This window comes from Ammodytes marinus (genome assembly GCF_949987685.1).
Source record: "Ammodytes marinus genome assembly, chromosome: 20".
NCBI lineage: Eukaryota > Metazoa > Chordata > Actinopteri > Uranoscopiformes > Ammodytidae > Ammodytes > Ammodytes marinus.
This window is the reverse complement of record NC_137224.1, coordinates 21,035,501-21,057,040: the sequence shown is the minus strand read 5'-3', so window position 1 is coordinate 21,057,040 and position 21,540 is coordinate 21,035,501. Positions and strand designations below refer to the sequence as shown.

Sequence of the window (21,540 nt, the reverse complement as noted above, 5' to 3'; positions counted from 1 at the left end):
GAATGAGAGAGGGAGTTGATGGACGAATCAGATTTGAGTCGTGAGCGGCAATTTTTTCTAGCAGCACATAGAGACCGTTGTCGACTGAATAACAATCGTATCTGCAGTTGAAACGGAATGCTCTATTGTGTGCTACCAGGAGAGATAGTATAACCTTTGAAAAAGGGCCCCTCCTTTAGCTTCACGGCAAACCACTATAGAAGGAAAGAGACACCGGATGAGAATTGATGGGTAAAAAGCATTTTGGTTCCAAAGGGATGTACCTTCTCTGATGTGGTAAAAGTGGCACTTGGAAAAAAAATCAGGCTGTGTACTGGTATTGATTGCCCAGTCATTCTGTGCACTCCTTGCTCAGCCCCTTTGTAAGTTGGAACATCACAAAAGGCCACAAGCGGGAAAGGGATAAGTGGAGGAAATGTGTAGCATTAAGTCCTTTTACACCTTCCCACAGCACAACATCTTCTGACAAAAAAGAACTCTGGGTTTTTCAGAAACCTGTTTCACCGAAAATGACGAGTAAGAGGGTTAGTATTTCTCCTATTGCAGAATGTTATATTTATTTATTTTTTACTGTTACTGACTTCTCAGCGGTAAGAGTGAGCGGTAGCTGGATTCATATTATCCTTCAACAGTATCAGTTTTCGTTTAAAGCTGGGGTGGAGGATTTGGGGAGAAAATGGCAGTTGAGCTAGAGATTCGAATCCAAATACCTCAACCGCTCCAATTGTTCTCTTTGGTCCCTCCCCTATGGTCCCTCCCTGACACGCTATGCATCAACAACGTTGTGCCAAAGTGAATGGACAGTCCCAACAGCCAATGAGAACAGAGAATCGGAGCTTCGCTCTGATTGGTCAAAGTGTACCGCTCATGTTCATTTTGACCAATCAGAAATCATATACCCCAGCTTTAAGGTGAGACGCTGCAGGTGAATAGAGCAACATTTGTACATTACATTTAATTTCCTTTTAGCTGATGCTTTTATCCAAAGCGACTCCCAATAAATGCATTCAACTTTGAAGGTACAAACTTAGGACAGACAGAATCACGCAAGTACTATAGCTTCAAATAAACCAAACTACAAAGTGCCACATGTAAGTGCTCCATGTTTGTGTAACGCTTTTTTTTTTCCATAAAGCATTTTTATCTTCCTAGTCAAAGTGCAGTCTGAAGAGATGTGTTTTAAAGCTGCGGCGGAAGATGTGTAGGCTTTCAGATGATCTGATGTTAATGGGGAGCTCATAGGACCATCTTGAAGCCAATACAGCAAACAGTGATTTAGTGGAGTGACTGGGTGACCCTCGCAGTGAGGGAGCAGCCAGCAGATTGGCAGCGGATGCAGAGCGGAGTGGACGAGCACGGGTGTAAGGTTTGACCGTCCAGGATGTAGGCTGGGCCTGATCCGTTCACATCACGGTATGCAATTACAAGTACCTTGATGCGGGTAGCTACTGGTAGCCAGTGAAGGGAGCGGAGGAGTAGTGTGAGAGAACATGGGTAGGTTGAAGACTAGTGGAGCTGCTGCATTCTGGATGAGCTGCAGTGGACGGATGGCACATGCAGGCAGACCAGCCAGAAGGGAGTTGCAGTAGTCTAGGAGTGAGATGACAAGTGCCTCAGGACCAGAACCTGCACCGTCTTCTGGGTTAGTAGGGGATGGATCCTTCTGATGTTGTACAGTGTGTATTGATGCACCCACAATACTTGTTAGCAAACACAATCAATGTTGTTTTTTGGTTTATTGATACAAACATATAGAAGATCTCCAGTGATATACTTTAATTGTAGTTTTTAGACAATTTTTTTATTAACATGTTTAAATGAAATGCATTAGCCTTTATAATTATCCTGGTAGAACTTGAGTCTTGCATGCGGGCTGCTCAACCAATACTTAACGACTAATTAATTAAGCGCTGTGGTATGTTTTTTTTTGCATAATGGCCTTTCAAATCACTATAATTGTCTACAATATACAGCCCCCCCCCCACCCACCCCCTCGATACATTAAACATACAATTAACGATAACTATCTTTTGCCAACATGTGTGCAGCCTCTGTCATCATTCATTACTAAGTGTTTTTTCCCCCTTGTGCACAAAAGCCGGCTCCGTACTGAGAAGTTGTGTTGTTTTGTGAGTTTGGGTGTGGGAGAGTGGCCTGCACCGAGCTGTGATCTATAGCCCCATTCCAACACCTTTGGGATGGAAGTAACACACACTGTTAAGCCAGGCCTTACCCACAACAACATCAGTGTTTGACCTCATTAATAATTAATGGTCTTGTATTTCAATGGGAGCAAATGAATGCCCATTTTTTTTTTTGCAATGACATGCTCAACTATTACATTTGTACGGACGTTTAGACACAGACACAAAAGGACAAGGTTTAGAGCAATAATCACCTTAATGTACATATCGGAACTTTGATTGATAGTATGAAAGAAGAAATGTTATGGAATCAAAATAGACACAAATTTAAAAAATTGACCAGTGCTTTAAAACATGATGTTTTTGCCTGCAGTGTCTCGCCTTACATGAACAGAAAGATCCTGATTATTAGGGCCATGGGAGAGGGAAGAAAAATAAGGATTTTTTTTTTTCAATTATACACTTTGAGAAAAAAGTTTGACATTGTAGAGTATAAAGATGAAAAACAATGTCAAGAATAAACTTGACAGTTCCAGACTGCGGTTAAGTTGGAAAGATGTTAACAGAGTTGAACATCTGGGATCAATAACTCATAAGCAAAGCATTATTGAATCACATTAGTGGAGCTTAGAGGACGTCTCCTTCAGTCAAAATTAAGTTGTAGCCTATTGTCTGCCTTATGACCATAGCAGAGAGGCATCATTTAGTACGTTTCAATAACGTTTTGCTCATAAGTTATTGATCCGGGAAGTTGGAAACTTCTTAATTTCTTTCCAACTTTACTACAGTCTTTACCTGTCGAATGTATTCTCGACATTCCGACTTCGAAGTGCATAATGAAAACAACATTCTGGCTATCATTGTTTTGTTCTCTCTCCCTTGGCCCTATAACACTCTTCAGTAAATATAGGTGTAACACTCCAGTGTCACATACTACTTTGTGTATGTAAAAAGGCACATACAGTAGAGAAGTGTAATGTACCAAACTCACATATATCACAGTGAGAAAACAACACATTATTTTGATGTAAAATGTGAATATTTCAGTGGAAATATGAGTTATATAACAATAATATGTTTGGGGCTTATGATAAACTAAGCCTTGTAAATCTGTGGAGCTAATTCTGTACTTTGGCAGGAACATAGGACATAGTAACCTTATTCTTTTTTTTGTATGGAAGGATTTTGTTTTTCAATTCAAGTGCACAAAAGACTCTTGACACTATAAGACACGATTTGAACTGTTGAGTCGTTATTATGTCATATTATGTTTACAGTCGTAGTGGGCGGAGACTTGCGTCAGCCAATGACGTTGTTTAAAAGAGGTTCATTAAACCAGGTGTGCAAGAAAGTCAATAAGATACAGTTCTGTTTGAATTTTTATCACTTTCTTTAACCCACGCTAAACCCTTTTTGATTCAAATATAATGCCACATACCCAGGGGCCAAAGTGACTTTCTAGGCATGGAATGTAGTAAAAGGTTGTTCACCAGAAGTGATATCTAGGACCTTGAAGGATCACAACCTGGGTGGACAACCTGCTCAACTACCTGCTGGAAAGCTACAGGGGGCGGGAATGGCTAATCGGGACTGAGCCACGTTTTAAGGTGAGAGTAAAGTTGAAAAATGTTAACATAATGTATCATCATGAAACTTTGCCAGTTTATTACTGACATAAAGATAATTATTATTATGACAAAAATAATTATTTTAATTTGATTTATTTTCTTCGAATTGTGTGATTGTGTATGGAAATTTGGCAATATCTAACTAATCATGCGTACATTTGTATCTTGTTAAAAAACTAAAATATAGATGATGGATAACGGCAGAGTTCAAATCTTTATTTCAATTTGACAACATATTGTTGTCCAAAGTTTTTTACCGAACAAACTTCCTCTGTGCGAAACACAACACCTCAATTTCTAAAGCACTAACTCATGAACTAAACTTTCAAATTCAATTATCATTCTTAGAACTATTCTGAAGGTTATTACAGAACGACATGTTCTTCTTCAAAACACAATGAAAATGCATTGCATCTTTCCAGCAGGTTAAGCAGGTTATGTTGTGATCCTTGAAGGTCCTAGATATAACCAGAGCACATGTTCCAGACACCTGTGTGTTTCTCTTGTACACTTTCTCTTATACAGCATCGTTGAAAGGAGCCTGGGACTTAACAATGTCAATGACTGCTGCTGTAAGTTTTGTGCATAATGACCAACACAAAAATAACTTTTTGAAATCACTCTCTCAGATCAGTGACGAAATAAACAAACACGATGTGAACAATATTTTCAAACCCCCAAACATGATGAGACGCTGTTTTGCAGTGGGCGGTGTCCATCATCCACCTGTGCTCCCCCCCCCCCCCTTCCTCTCCCCCCGTGCGCGCAGCCGTTGCACACGCCCGCGCGCCTCCCTCGCTCCTCGTGAATCCTTAACAGTGTGAAGAAGAGCCGCAGAGCTGGGTGGCATCGCTGTATGCCCATGCAGTATTGTAGTGGAGCAGTAGCAAGTCCGACCGTATACGAACCGTTAGTGAGGAGGACACAACTTTATGGAACTGCCGCCTGTCTGGAATTGCATATAATTCCTCACGTTCGATACGGAGTTGGTCATTATAAGATCAGTGATTTATTTTCAACGTTTCATTTCTTTGAGATTAAAACATTGTCTGCTAACCGATTTGGATTGCTTCTTCTATCTTCCAATACTAGTCCTAAAGACGGATCATTCTTTGGTGCGAATTAGATAGTTTTTTTTTAATTCGCAGGGAATCTCCTGTCTCTGTAAGTGGGGTTTTAATTTCCTCCCATTAACACTTAAGCACTTTCCCAGTACCACATCCACTCTTGCATTTTTCACTAATACCTTTTAATTCCGAAGAAGGAGCGTGTAGCCAGGGTGTGTTTGTGTGTGTGTTGGATGGAGAGCGAACTAAAGTAGGCTTAGCTTGCGTCAAGCTCTACCCAGTCAGCCAGTACGTAACCGGAAGACATGTGGTTATCAATCCAAACCAAAAACACAGACTGAAGAGCAACTGAAAATAAGAGAAAATAATTCAAATGTAACAAGCTCAGTAGAATAAAAAGGCTAGAATTGAAGGCGATCACGTGTGACATTTACTGTAGGCTAAATGCCAATTAGATCCGTAATATTCAAATGATTGCTGGGTTATAGGCTAAATATGATATTTTTTGTCCATTTAAACGGTGTTCTAATTCAGAACATTTAAAACTTACTAATCAAACTCTCCTGAATGCATTCACATCTGAAATGCATTGTTCTACTTCTATTGTACAAGGGGGGAGAAAACACACTCGCTTTTATTTTGAAACTATTTACCGGAGGTCTTGGTTTTATTGCGTCCTGCTTGACACTGTTCCCTCGCAGTGACGGGGAGGAGGAGGAGGAGGAGAAGAAGTCGGAGGCTCGCCACCTGGCGATGCGCGTTACTGAGTTTGTCGAAGCGTCTCCATGTGTTAGACTGGTCCTACAACAACTCTACCCACACCTTGTTCATTGACACTTTTTCTTTTTTGTTTCTCTCTCTACACAGAAAGACTTTTATTCCAGCGATCATGACGTGTGACTTCTTGTGGTGAGGAGCAGGACTCGGGACGAAACGCTCTAGTTGTGGATGCCTGGATGTGTTCCTTTGGAATAGTACTGTGAACTGACTAGAGAGGAATCGGCTGTTTTCACTGGAGTTTATCCTATTTTTTCTGTATTTTTTTCTTTTTCTTTGGCCCACCTGCTATGTATCTGGGGTGGAACATACCTGGTTCGAAGGTGTAGTAGTAGTAGTACAGCAGCGGCGGGTTCCAGCCTGGGAGGAGGACAGGGCATCTGCAACTGATACAATCGACCGTGTTTTTTCCTCATTGAATTCCCTTTTAGTTTTATTTTTAAATCTGTACGTTATGTACGTGGAATGAAGAGCAGAGGATGGATATACTTTTGGAAATATTGATCCTTCTTCAAGCGAATTTCATTGTGCGCATATCAGGTGAGTTTACGGGGCGTCGTTGCTGTTGTTTGGGGCAGGTGCGTCGGATTCATCTCTGACAATGTTTTTTTTAAACTTTTACCATGACATGCTATGAGATGCCTCAGGCTGGATTGGGGGGTGGTTCTTGTAAAAAGATAATCCTTCAGTTGCCCTGAGAAGCATTATTTTGTGAATCAATCATTATCTGGGCGCGCTGTGGCAGGTGGAGAAAAATGCACCAGAATGTATATGTATGCGTACGTAATCGTGTTGTTTGAGTCTTTGGCCAGGTAGAGGTATTTCAGTGTGTGTGTGTGTGTGTGTGTGTGTGTGTGTGTGTGTTAGTTTGTGTGACACTCAAGACAGTAACGTGTAGCCTCCACGACTGGATGCGCAGGCTTCTCTGACGCAAGTGGTGACATGGGTGGGCTTTTTTTAATGCAATTCACAATAAACATGATGGATTGTTTGTATTTGTTTTTTTTTCTCAGTCAACTAATAACATGTCGCCTGTTAATTAGAACGCCACTCTCTCCCCTGTCCTCTGCACAACTGCGAAGTCTATTGGCACCAAAAACTACCCAGTCAGAGTTATAATGAAATAAAGCAGTGGTTCGCACCGCCGGGCTGAGCGCACGGTCCTCTCTGCGTGGAGAAGATACGCGGATGGATGAGGCGCTGTAGGATGCTGTGTCCTAACAGCTGTGTGTGTGTGTGTGTGTGTGTGTGTGTGTGTGTGTGTGTGTGTGTGTGTGTGTGTGTGTGTGTGTGTGTGTGTGTGTGTGTGTGCTGGACAGACAGATGCGCCTGAGCCAACAACCCTTATCAATGGAGCAATGTACGCCCCTTACTTTGCTGTATTTCAGCGGACTTTGGAATTGACGGATTTTTTTTACACCGTACGGGAGCAGATGGTGTATTTTAACCCAAATACACAGTCTTGTTTTTTTTAAACTTTTCATGAAAACATCTGGCCAAAACATCACAATTCCACCTCTTTGCACCATAAATTGTGCAATTGTGTCCACGTTTTTTTTCTTCTATTAAATCAAGGCAGAGATTAGTGACTTAGTCCATGCTGTTCACAGCGGCGCGCCAGAAACAGGATAAACTCTATTTTGAATCAAAGTTGCAGATCCAGTATGTGAATTAATGTTGATTGATATTAATAAAAATGTAATCAATAAAAAAATACATTTTGAAAAAAGGAGAGAGAGAGAGAGAGCGGTAGAGAGATATATTTATGCGAGATAAATACACTGGTGCGTCATCCACAGTAGTTTTACGCATTACGCACCCCAGGCTCTCCTGAGCTCCCGAACAGTTTGTACTGGATTGTCTTTTTCAGAATGTTTTATTTAAGGTCAGCAAACAAAGAACATGTCGATTATTATTTATTTTGCCAGTTCATAACTTAATAGGACTACAATGCTTGGCGGTTGTGATGCCGCATCCAAGTCTATATGGAAGATGGGGTATAGCAGCTTTTATGCATTCAACTATACACCACACCTTCCCTTTCAACTGCTGTTTCCCGTGAACGACCCTCAGAACCAGCTTCCCTTGTTATATATCAAACATGTTATTGATTTACGCCATTGAAAATGCAGTTTAAAAAATTACACTGACCTAGAAGCTAAGTGGATTGTATTTAAACCAATGAGTGTCACGTTTTGACATAAAGGGCAAGGTGACACAATGAGGCATGGTACAAGACCGGCATACAGGCAGATAAAGTGGGGTGAGACTCTTTACACACAGCAGATCTGACTTTACCTTTCACATGTACACACAGGGGTCAATATACTCAACAGTGGGAGGAGCCTACTTCTCAGCCAGTTAAATGGTCTCTTAAGTTAAGAGGTCTGCCATTGTTTTTTGTTTAAATGCCTACATCACTGGAGGTGTGGAGTTTAGGGATGTGTGGAGTTAAGATGAAGAAGAAATGAAGAAAATATGGTAGTGAGTTGCATTATGGGAAGGGTAGGATCCAGTGTTTGGAAGCATACTGAGGACTACAAATCAGGATATGTGCTCCTGCTACTTCAATTTGACCATTATTTTTTAATAACAATTATTCTAAATAAACTAGTATAGCAGCTTTTATATGGAAAACCCATCATCAAAATTCCTGATTCCAGTCTTAACTCAATTTTGAGCAAAGTAGTTACTGCCTTTTGGCTCTATACAAAAGGCTGTGTAGATGTATACACCTTCAGTCATATTAGTGAGCACTTTCTGGACTACTAATATATAAAAGCTGAGTGCTGACAGTCAAAAGCTAGACCTATTGAAAAACTCAATTGAAAACTTTGATGGTTCAACTTCCCATGGTTGATGCTTGGGGACTCCAAAGTTGTCAGCATTTTCATCAGTTTCCTTTTATTTTGAATGGGACAAAGATCATTTGTCATCAGTTGATTTGTTATCATGTACTTTAAGCCTGATGTCAGGTTAATGAACATAAATCTACTGGAATGCTAATAAAGCTAAATCAGACTTCCAAGGCGGGCTATTATCTTGGAACAGTTAAAACCTGGATAATGGACATGGAAGTCTCCTCAGTGCCAAGAAGTCTTAATGTGTGATTGTAATCAAGAGGCGAAGCTTGGCCTGGCTCCAGTGAACAGCACACACTGACTCTGTGGGCACACTGACAGCACCCTCTGGGTATTGTCATAATTCTAAAACTCGGCTTTTTAAAGTCTGACTCGGGTGAGCAATACATTGTGAGCCATCTTTTAATGTCTGTACTTGTTGACATTTTGGCAAATCGTCTCCATTAAAAGAAGGTTTGTGGTGTACTTTGCTCCAACTACCTAAAGTGACTAAGAACAAGATAAAACGTAGAGCTGACTGTAGCTTTTAGAGCACTTTGTGGGCAGAATAGAGAAGCTGTAAAGACAAAATAGACAGTATAAACTGTCATATGGCTTGCTTGTTAAAAGCAGGCCAGCTTTGACATGCTGTTCCATTCCTAAACACCTAGGTATGCACAGAGTTGGTTTGTGATCCGCCAATGATCGCAAAAGAAGAAGAGTACACTTCCGTCATCTATTGCACAACACGTTTTTAGAAAGGTAAATGTGTGGCTCCTTTATCATTGATTTGGAAACCATACCTTGTCTCTAGTGTGAAAGCACCCTTAAATGACTACCAGGGCTTAAGTAACACAATGACTGAACACACAATGCTCAGAAACGGGACTAATGGGTGCTGCTATAACAGTATTTCTAAACGCATAAGTTGCTGCTGAGTTTTTTGAAGGCCATTTTTGTTCAATGTTTGGAGCCAGGTGCACCTCCATTGTATTGTTGTGGAGACATACCTGTAGATCTGTTTGTTCATAAGGCCAGAGTTCAGTTGGTATGGGCCTGTGGTTTGGGAATTTTATACCATTTCCTTTAATTGTTTGCCCTGGCTGTAAACTAAAACAGCTCTAGTAGGGGGCAGCCCCGCTAGACTGATGTTAATGTAGGGTCAATCTCATCTGGAGGATCAACTCTCAGGCCTCGTGCCCAATTTTGTCTTCATCCTCATTTCCCTCGCCTTATTTTGTCAAAATATACCTGAGCATAGATTGTAATTGTAATATTCCCTTGTTTTCTTACAGTTTGTCATTTGAGTTAATGTTGCTTTTTCTAGGGTAAGAGGAAGCACTGGGGTTTACCAGGAAATATGTCCTTGTTCTAACAACGCTCCAGGCATACTGTATGAGATATGGGGGGAAGTAATCATCTTGAATATGTCATTTCATTATGGATTACTAATTATAAACCAGGGTTTCATGGTTATTTGACAATGGTCTTTTGATCTTACACATGCTACATATAGAGTGTTTGAAGTGGAACCTCCTCCTCTGCATATATCTATATATATTCTGTATAATGTGTGTTTGATCTGGGTCATTATTATTATTTGATCATTGTACTGAGCCGAGCCTTAGCATATGTTTCATCTCACTAATACTATTGCCAGTAAATATGAGCAACAGGATTTTAGGGTACATATTAAGCTTTTTTTCCTTTAGGATTTTTAAATACAATCCAAAAGCCATGTTGGATGCTGTATGCATGCTGATGATTTTTCCTACATTAAACCTCCTTGCAGTGCAGTGTGTGCAAGCACCAACATTTAAGATTATTGTAGAACCCTTTGTCTAGCTGTTCCATGCATCCACTATATGCTATGAATCCCTTTTGTACTGTATGCAAACCTTATTACTAAAAATACATAAATGCCCCACTAACTCCAATAGCATTTTGGAGTATTCGTCTTTATTCTTGACATTTCTCAACATAATGAAAAAAATCTTCCTTATATGATTTTTTTTCTCTACTGTGGCCCTAAAACTCTTCTGTACTTTAGTATGTAGTGTAGTAAAAAGAAAAAGTATTTGATTTGGAATGCAGGGTCTGACTCACATACCATTTATTTTTACTATACTAAAGCATGCTGGATTCCAACATTGGATGTATTAGGGCATCCTGGTATTGTTGGCATACTGTATTTGACATGCATGTATTGGGACATCCTAAATATTTTTTTCTGGAATACTAAATATTATAGAAGTATGGGGATTTGAACACAGGGTTTTTCTCCTTTCCCCATTCACCTGACTGCCACACCCATCTACTCACCGTTCATCTTCTGTGCAGTTGCCTGGCCTATTTTCTTCTTTGCCCACCTCCTAACCTCATACCTCATCACTCACTACACATATATGTCCTCTTACACTGTTCTTTTATGACATTATAGTTGCAGTTTTGCCCCTTAGAGATGCGCCACACTAAGGGTAGCGGTTGTTTATACCACGTTACACCGTAGTATTTTGTGCGATCGCGCATAATTCGCAAACATTCGCATAAATCACCATGGTAGTTTCGCAAATGAGAATATGTTTCAATGAGCAGAAATGTTTTAGTTTTTTCGACTGTCGGCAAGACTAACCAATTAGATTTGAGTATGTAATTTCTTAGTCGGGGACAGCCCTAACTACCACACAATGATTATGAAACATTGCAACAAGAAGATGGGCTTAAATTACAGGTTTGGTCATCTATGACCCATGGCATTTAATTACAGTATTTACTCCATCAAACCAATTGACACACAGTTGAACCTTTTTGGTGATCAGGCTCTGGGGTCTAGTTGCTTTTCTTTGTCTTACTCTAGATAGTAATGTAGCCATGTTTTTACATAGTGTACTCAGAAGAACCAAATCAATTGATGTTTTTTGTATTTCAAAGATCAATTAACAAAAATCGGCATTATATATTGATAAACTCTCAACCCCAAAAATGGTGTAGAGTAGATCCTTGGTTCTTTGAGTGTTTTTTGGGGACGGTATATCTCCCTGCGTTCCAATCCCCATACTTTCATTCTATTCAGTATGCCAGAAAAAGATTTAGGATGTCCCAATACATGCAGGTCAATTGTAGTATGCTACAAATACATAAATGCCCCACTAACTCCAATAGCATTTTGGAGTAATCGTCTTTATTCCTGACATTTCTTGACAAAATGAAAAAAAAAAAATCTTCCTTATCTGATTTTTTTACCCCCTCCTGTGGCCCTAAAATTCTTCTGTACTTTAGTATGTTGTGTAGTTGAAGGAAAAAGTATGTGATTTGGAACGCAGGGTGGTTATGCTGAGTATTGGCAAACGGTCTCACATTATTAAACCAATCAGACTGCCTTTGAGTGGGTGCTCTAAAGACCAAATCAAAGATAAGAAATTCAGACTGACCAGATCCTCTGAATAGAGTGGCTGTTTCAGATATTCCAGAGAGGAAAAATAGAAAGAATATTGATTTTTGTGTGTGACTCACAGTTGTGGCGAGATCTATAAAGACTTTTTGTTGTTTGTTGGTGTGCTTTTACGCCGTTTATTTATTTGATGTCAAAAGGGCCAGGGCTAGAATAGGTTGTCATAGTGCTGTGTTAAGCATTAGAGCACACACACACACACACACGATGGAGGGATATTCACCTCTCTTCTTTTCCAGTATGTTTTACTTCCTGAGGCATTTGTTTGCTAAAAAAAAAGGCCAGTTCTAAACGGGATTTGACATTAGTTGCCAGTTTAACGGTTTTTTGTCTGCTGTTCTCCATCTGTCCAGACACGAATAGCTTTTTCTCTTACTCCTCTGCTTTGCCTCGACAGAGATCCTCCCATCTCCACACTGTGACCGATTGGTATAAAGGGAGTGTCTCTCTCTCTCTCTCTCTTTCTCTCCTAGATTGATTTAATGCCACTCTAAGAACAAATGGAAAAATGTATAATTGATTCATGATGTTAAGCTTTTTTTTTCTGCATATCTCGTCTTTCAGCTAAATACAATTTGAAGGATATGTTTAGACATGCATGTTCAAGTAATCTAAATGTGTCTCTCTGTGCCCGACATTGTTCCTTTCTACATACTACTGCTGCAAATAAAGAATAATTTAGTTAGCTAACTTAGCATGCAGTAGTAGGCGTACAATTGGGACATACTTTTATCTATTTATTTCATCATAACATTGCGCCTTCATCTTGCCTCTTTGCTTATAGATCCGTTGCATCGCTGGTTGTTTTCATACCGTGGCTCCGACGATGTGACGTCACTTCCGGTGTGCACTGGATTGTGGGTCAGAATTGCCCAAATAGCATGCTGATTTCAACACTCAATATTCCAAACGGATAGGCATCTGGGTATTTTTAAGCATGCTGCTTCTAACCACAAGAATTGGGACATCCTAATGTTGAGACAAAATCTTAGTCTTTCAAATGATGAATTTTGTATTTGTTCTCCATCATATAAAAATCATATATTTCAACATTAATGCAGAAGTAAGCAATACAATTTGTTCAATGTGTTACATCACTTTATATTCTAACAGCAATAACCTATATAGTGTATGTGGATCATGACACGAGTCTCTGAGTCACTCCGCTGCGCAGTAATTGGCGTAAACCCTTTCTTCATATTCAGATTCAAAAAACGTTATTGTCTGTCGTAACAGAAAATCATCTTTGACGTGGCTCGACATACAAACAGGACAATGTACTGATAGGCATTCATACAACATTGATTTCTGAGAGCACACACAGTGTGTATAGATCTTAAAACAAGTATAAATATTAAAAACTGTAAAAAATAAACAAGATAAAAGCTGTGGATATGTGTACAGTGACAGTGCTTCAAGGTTCATTTGTCCATTGTTCATCGTTTGTTTAAGCTGTTTATGGCAATGGGTATGAATGAATTTTTGTGTATGTTTTTCTTAGATAGGGGTACTCGATACCGGCGGCCTGATGGCAGAAGTTGGAAGGACTTGTGCAGGGGGTGGGTGGGACCCTGTGTAATGAGGTGGGCTTTCCTTTTAACTGCCTGGCTGTGGAGTACTGATAATTGAATTTGACACAGAGTCTGTGTGCTGGGAAAAGGACAGGACGATATGTGTGCCCAGGTATCTAAAGGCCTCTACCTGCTCAACTGTCTGCCAAGCCTAAAGCCTCAGAGGTTCAAAGAGAGGTTGGGGGGGAAGATGTTTGCTTCCCCCCACAATACAGCTCCTTGGTCTTGGAGATGTTGAGCTCCAAAGAGCTCTCTTTGATCCACAGCATCAGGGTGTTGACCTGCTGATCGTAGGCAGCCAGAGAGGAGTGATCCTTGATCTCGGCCACCAGGGCCATGTCATCTGCATACTTAAAAAGGGAAATGTCACTGTTGTTGTTTGTTATGTTGTTTGTGTAGATGGAAAATAAAATCGGTGATAAAACACAACCCTGGGGGACACCGGTGTTTAAAATCATGTTCTTGGATTTAAAGCCATTTACCACCACGTGCTGGGACCGGTCCTGCAGGAAGTCTTTTATCCACAGGATGAGTGATGGGTTGACTTGTAGTGAATAGAATCTTGTGTTCTGGCGAAAATGTGGGCGCAGCACTGTTTATTGTGTGGTGTTTTTCCTCTTTATTAAATGAATGTCACGTAGCTGCTGCAGGCAGTGATGTTCGCTCTCTGTCTCTATCAGTTGCACCGAGCCGTTTCTGTGCGTTTACCCTCACAACAACACGGGGGGAAATAGATAAAGAAGCGGCTGGTTTGACCAAGCAAAAATGAGAGACCGCTGGCTTGACCACAGTTGTTCCACAGCCCGATAGTTTGACCCATATTCTGGCGGCGGCTATCGCAGTCCAGCCTAAACCCCGCCCTACCAGTAAGGGTAGGGTCGGCGGTGGAAACACCACCAAGATTCTTAAAAGTGAGCTGTCCCGCTCTGAGCCGCTCCGACCCGACCCGCTCTACTCGGTGGAAACGAGGCATTAGAGAGAATGGATGTGAGTGCCACCGGTCTGAAGTCCTTCATCTCCCTAGCGTTGGCTCTCTTCGGCACCAGTATAAGCGTGGACTCCTTCCACATCTATGGGACACAGCTGGAGTCCAGGAGATGCTGGAATAGCTGAGTGATTACATAACCCCGGCTGAGATTAGCATTCCCTCAGCACCTTGCCCCTGAGCCTGTCCGGGCCAGAAGCTTTGTGAGGGTTGATGCAGCCCAGCATGGATGTGACCTTCCTTTTATCCACTGTGAGTGATGAATCGCTGGTGAGGGTCCAGTCTTTCTGGGGGTGTGGCATGTTGAACCTGCTGGAGTAGGTGTTGAGCTGCTCAGCAAAGATGGCGGGGTCAGAGCATTGGATGAGGGCTGGTTTCTGAGCTCCGCCCATCATGGTGTTAAGTCCCTGCCATGCCTCCCTTGCATTGCCAGTGGTGAATTTTTCCTCCACTTTGTTCTGATAGTGGAGTTTGGCCAGCCTGGTCTTCCTTCTCAATTAACTGTTACACTCTTTCACTCTGTTCTTGTCTCCCTGTAGGAATGCCACTTTTTTGTTGTTAAGACATTGTTTCAGATACTGTTTCAGCTACAAAGAGGCGGGTCTCTGCCCGTGAACGAACATAGAGCGGAATCTTTACCTGGCTTCAATGCTGGAGCAGGTAAAAATGATTCCCAGTGTTTGTTTTATTGTTTTTTATCCCATTCGTAAGTCTGAGGTTGTCAGGTTTCCGGAAAAGACAGACAAGAACCCAATCGCAAGACACAGGAAACAGTTCAGATTCTAACCAGGTGGACAAATTGGCGTAGCTAACAATACCAGTAGCAGGCAAAAAGGAAAGGTGGGTCAACACACGAACAGGCAGGCTTGATCCGGATGCAGGAATAATTTCAGAACGCCGGAAAGTTGGGTGAAGACACTAAACAATCTGGCCAGGAACTGAGGGAAATGAACTGGTATATGTACTAAGGAGCTGATTAGAAGATGAGGAGCAGGTGAGTATGGGGCAGGCCAGGTGAACGCAATTAGCAGCTAGTGCAGAGCAGGAGGGAGTGGCAGGGTCTGGAATGACATGAGTTAGTGTGGAAAAAACAGGAAACAGACATATGGAAACTAAATACTGGCTGAAGTTGAGACAGAGGTGACGCTAAATGAGGCCTTATCTTGCTCAGACCGTGATGCATTCATGCGTTGATGTTGGGACGGACGAGTGAGGGGACTGCTATCTAGAGTCACACATTTACAGGTAGTTTGAGAGACTAAAATATTTACAATTTCACTTGCAATAAGTCTGTAAAACCGTGAGACTTGGACTGCCAAGTGTTTTGATGATCCATTAATTGTTTAGGCAAAATGCCAAATATTCTCTAGTGACAGCCTCATGAGAATATGCCAGTTTTCTATGGCTGTAGACAGAATATATCTCTGGGTTTTTAACTGGGCAGAATCAGACAAGACACGGGTAATGTATTCGGCAGTATTCGGATTTTTTTAATGAAATATTACAGACCAAACCATTATTGAACAATTCTGGCAGCCTATTCATAATGTTGGCATGTGCTTCCCAATTTTAAAGAAGGTCTAGTTCTGTTAAACATATAGCAATGGAAACAGTATTGCTCTCTTGATATTGTCAAATTCAATAATCTGTACTTGATACTTGACTACTAAAAAAATCAAAAATGGCCTCTTGAAATTCAGTTTTTGAAATTAATTGTGATAGTAGCAGAACTCAATGTCTAGGCTTGGATTGAACTTGTTCATACTTTATATTTTCCTCAAGACTAAATATTTAAAGGTATAATTCCCGCTGTCTAGTTTGTTTCAACTTTGAACCAATCTGACATCACTCATTGAAACCAGTTGCAGGAGAGAACCATGATCATGACATCATTTTGTTTGCATGCGGAATTTTCCTGGTATTCATCAAAATATTAATTACAGAATGAAAATTACACGTTTGTTACGTTACGTACAAAATGACCAGAGATGCCAAAAATTCCAACTTTGACGATTGAAGTTGCACAACTGTCATTAATTTTAGTGAACAGGTCAATATGATTTGTTTGGGCTTGGGATAAGCTTTAGATCTACTGGTCGATTTTCGTTCCTGGATTTCCCAGTCAGAGCTGGTTAATGTAGCCCCAGAGAGGGAAGTATAGGGGTCCCCTTATGGAACTACTGCCCCTGCAACCCGACCCTGGATAAGCGGATGACGATGAGAGTGATTTGTTTAGGACCTGATACTCAAAAGTTAGTCGCTTGGTACTTGTCAGTCTTGACCAAGGACTTTGACAAGAAAAAAAAGTGTGCTAATCAATAATATTATAGGTTCAAAATATCAACCAATTATTTGTGCCCTCATTATTTTCCTTTCACATAAACCACACAATAGGCATTTGACTCATTAAATGACTACACTAGTACATGTTCCTCAAGTTGTGTTAAAGAAAATACAAAGGAAAATGCTTTACGTGGTCCCTAGAGGAAAGCTTAATGCATCTATTCCTCTTAAATAGTGACTATGTTCCTAATGCTGATTTATCTTCCTCCCCTTCTAAAGCACAATACACCGTCCTCTGCGTCGGTTTCACTTTTCCTGCTGTTTTGCTGAGCACACAAATGTTATCCTTTGTTCATACAAGTTAAGAATCTACCCCTGGCATGCTAAGTAGGCCTTTGGCCGTGTCCGGACTGCCATACTAACGTCCTACTCATACTCATTTTGACTTCAATTTGAGTATGTGACGGTTGGGTATGCAAGTTTGGGTATGTGAGAAATTCCCGGATGAGTACTAACTTCCGGGAAGATTTTGGGTATGAATCGATTGTATACTTTTCCTACTCAACCGCCCCACAATGCACTGGGTCAATTCTACCCGCCCAGGAAAATGAAATATTTTCGAGCAAGTTGCTAGGCAACAACATTGTTTGGGGTTCCGCGATCTGACAACTGTACGTGCAGTCATTCATAAACTCTTACAATAGATAAGAGATGAAGATAAATACCTAACAACATTAGAGTCACTAAGTGAAATGAGTGAAGTGAGTCTGATAGTGGAGAGAGATTAGAACAGATCGCTGTTCCACACACCGTGGCTCGTCCAGCTCAACTCACAGACAGCTGAGTGCTGATGAGCCGGACAGAGAGCGTCGGAGGGATCCTCCGCCTCAAAACATAATTATAAAACAAGAGGTCTAAAACACAGATGATGAACACAGGACTGTAAAAATCTAGTTCAATATCTAACCTGTAGAGGGCGGTTATAAGCATAACAGTGTCTAAACTGCCTGAATCTTATAAGAAGAAGAAGAAATTCTTCATTGCTTGAGTATACTTCAACTGAAAACGTTTCGACGCAGCTCGCATACACAATCGATCTTTGAGTAGAGAGTATGCAGTAAATAGATGGTGAGTATGTAGGATGTAGGACGCTAGTATGGCAGTCCGGACACGGCCTCCGTGTTGTCAGCTACAATGCTACAGCAGTGTTCAGTATAGAGCAGTCCTTAATGTCAGCTGGCAGTCCGTTTCTCTCCGGTGCCAACTTTAAAAACCTGTTAACGATGTGTTTAGGAGTGTTTTCAGGGGTTTAACTCGTCTGCCTTTTCCTTCTGCTAACCAATTTGTGCATTTCCTCTGTACAGATCATGAATGATGGGAATTGTTGAAAGTTTATCAAATGTAATATTGAATACCTCCTAGAAGACGCACTGAAATTGCAAAGGCGGTAATGAAGTCCCAAACTCACTTGGAAATTGTTGCAAGCAAGCCAAGTAGTATTGGCTTCGAGGCAAAAGTAATATCAACACCTGATTCCTGCCAGGGACCCGGGTACATTAGCATCTCCGCTCCCCCCCCTTACCCAATTTTGTGAGCAACTGTGGCTACCGCAGATAATCACATGTTACCTTCAGTGGGCAAACGTGGCCCCAGGGAAGCTTAAACATTTTAAATTAATGATGAAATCCCAGGGTAGGGACATTTTGGTGTTATTTGTGACAATAACACATGTCTCCACAAGCCGGCCCGTATGCCAAGCGAGCCACACAAACCGTGTTGCTGAGGGGGTGCCTGCCATCACTCCCTCAAACCCCCAGTGGGCACATTGCTCTCACACTAACAGTTTGAGTTGTGAAAGCCATTTTTATTGGCCCCTAAATTCTACAACTGGGGAAATAAAGTGGTTGTATTGTGTCTGAATACAGTCTTGTTAAATTGGAATCCTTTTAAATCCCATCCCGAACCCACCTGGGTTTTGCCTTCAACATTTGTAGGTAGCAGAAGATATATATAACTTGAAACATGAAACATCCATTTTAGATCTGCAATTAGCCTGTCTTGACACTAAATTTGGAATGTAAGTCTAATTATATTCAAAATATGTAGGTTTTAGGTCATTATTTTGCAGCATGAAGCAATTTTCAGCAAATTATCTCTAAAATCCCCACTGAACTTTACCTACTATAGCATCAAACAGCTTTTAGCAAAGTTAGAAACTAACTGGAGGACATAATGGAGCAATCGTTTGCTAATACATTAAATATAGCAACTGTATAGGCAGATAATAGGTCACATTCCTCTGTCCCCAAACATTTAACTTATATTTATGTGTTTACCCAAGCTTAAACATAGAGGTGGCAGATCAGAACATATTAATGCATTTAGAATTGTGTAAGGCCCTGATGGAGATACGCAACCCACCATAGGTTGGTTTGAGATAAGACTTAAAGGTTAATTTTGCAATTTTACGATTCAAGATTCAATGGTGTCATTAGGAATTCAAGTTTTGAATTACATTGTTTTGAATCAATTTGTCCATTGAATTATCAATATAATGTGATGTATTGTATTAAGACTTCTCATACCGTACAAAAGTTATTCAGCTCTGTTAACATTTTAATTAATACGGCCTTATGCATACGCACCCATGTAATGTATCTTGAAGACCTTGGCCTTACCCGTGTGTGTGTGTGTGTGTGTGTGTGTGTGTGTGTGTGTGTGTGTGTGTGTGTGTGTGTGTGTGTGTGTGTGTGTGACCACCTTGCCTGTCCCCAAGCAGCCATATAGTTCATCACATGTGCTTCTCAGGATTTTGAAGTCAGTCAGCCAGCTGGAGTGAAACGACCTCCACGCTGGCCGTAATTTACCAAGGGGAGGTGTGTGTGTGTGTGTGTGTGTGTGTGTGTGTGCGTGTGTGTGTGTGTGTGTGTGTGTGTGTGTGTGCACACTTGTACAGGAATCTTTTAGAGAACCAGTTTTAGTTTTCAAGCATCGTAGTGAGGACGGTTTTGGAAAGTGAGGACACTTTGCCTGGTCCTCACTTCTTCAAAGGGCTGTTTGAGGGTCAAGACTTGGTCTTAAGGTTCATGTTAGAATTAGGTTTAGATGAGGGTTAGTGTGCCAGTTTGGGTTAGGCATTCAGTTATGATGGTTAAGGGTCATTATGTCAATAAGTGTCCGTACAAAGATCAGCAGTGCTGATATGAAGGCACAGATACGGTGGATTTCCACAAGCACCAATCGCAAAAGCCCGTTCAAATGTTCCAATTCACTCTCCACCACACACACACACACACACACACAGGCCGCAGACAGGGAAGCCAAATCTCCAGCTGCTAATCTGATAATCCTGTGCAGATGTGTGTGTGTATCCTGCAGCAGGCATAGGACTAGTGTGTGTGTGTGTGTGTGTGTGTGTGTGAGGGGAAATGGAGAATAAGCGAGTGTGTGTTCTACAGTAAGTGGGTGGGTGATACAGATATGCAGAATGATACGGTTTTATCCAGGCTTCATTTTCTCTCTGTGACGGTAGCTGTTTGTTTTGCCATGTCACCACTTTATTTTGTTTTGCCTGGGGAAGACTCTACATCAGTGTTCACATTTTGTAGAGAGAATTACTGTTTGGCCGATTCTTCAAAGTGAAAAAGCTGATATTACATTTCTAGTATATGCAGTCCTGAGTAAAAGAGATGGTAGCCTATAAACTGTATTTATAGTCGTTGTAGCCACACACGGCAGGGAAAAACATTTTTAAGCACACTAGTTTTGGGCTTTTCTGCTTCCATAACATGTCTCCTTTCATACCAGTAATAATTGAAGTTCTACAATATTCATTCAGGTGTTTATTTTGACTAAACCTAGTCTTTTTGTGTCTGTATAATTCTTCCATACAACCATCTTTAATGACTATTATCTCAACATTCACTTTTTTTCAATACTGTGAACCAACCAAAAATCCCAACACCTACCTGTACATCAACTGAACTTTCCATAATCATTCTTAGCACTATACTGGAGGTTAGTACAGAAGGATTTTTTCACATCTTGTCTGTTTTATCGTGTTTTTCTAAAAAACATGCCGAAAGTCTATTTCTAAGACCTGTACACATTTAATAATTTTGTATCCATTATCTGTATCCAAAATCTGTAATGAAGAAATGTAGACTCTACATTTGATGAAAAGAAAATTAAGATAAACAAGTATCATCCTGCATTCACGTAGTGGTGACCCCATGCTAGCCATGTATCGACACCAAATACATAGCCTTAATTACCAACCATTATAGTGTTATATATCTGTAGCAGTTATTTCTGCTGATGTATAGGCAGTTTCAGTCTAGCTGGACGCTTGCCACAGAGGCAGATCTTCTTGTAGTTAACTACAATCACCAATCCAGGGGGGTAACTGTTGTTGTGAGACAAATTTAAAATGAATTTGAAACGCTTTACAGTATGTTTAAATAAAACAAAGTGAATATGGAATACTTGGAGAGGCTTACACTGTTTTGACCCAGTTCCTAGCCAGAACAAATGGTTCCCGGAGGGTAGCAATCAGTGCAAAGTTTGCATGACCCATAGTAGGAGTGGATGTCATTATAAAGATAAGACCCAGGTTAAATAACACCAGACTTTTACATTACCGAGTGAAACCAGTTCATGCGTGGCTTCTTATTCTGCAGTGATTGATTTCAATGTGGTTTTGTGGCCATTTTGATCTCCCTTTTGTCAACATTATTGTAATTCATTTTGACGCGAAGTGCAAGATATGATAGCCGTCAGAGGTTCCTGCATTTC

General features: G+C 40.8%; 1 protein-coding gene across 1 annotated transcript in view; it reads left to right on the top strand.

The window, feature by feature from the left end:
* Positions 1-6,089: 6,089 nt before the first annotated feature.
* Positions 6,090-21,540, top strand: part of ca10a (carbonic anhydrase Xa) — a gene marked incomplete at its 3' end in the record, with an annotated part of 242,118 nt that continues 226,667 nt past the window's right edge. Inside the window, exon 1 of the mRNA XM_080049100.1 lies at positions 6,090-6,156. Coding sequence (XP_079905226.1) covers positions 6,096-6,156 — 61 coding nt within the window. The 5' untranslated portion in view covers positions 6,090-6,095. The remainder of the gene's footprint in view (positions 6,157-21,540) is intronic.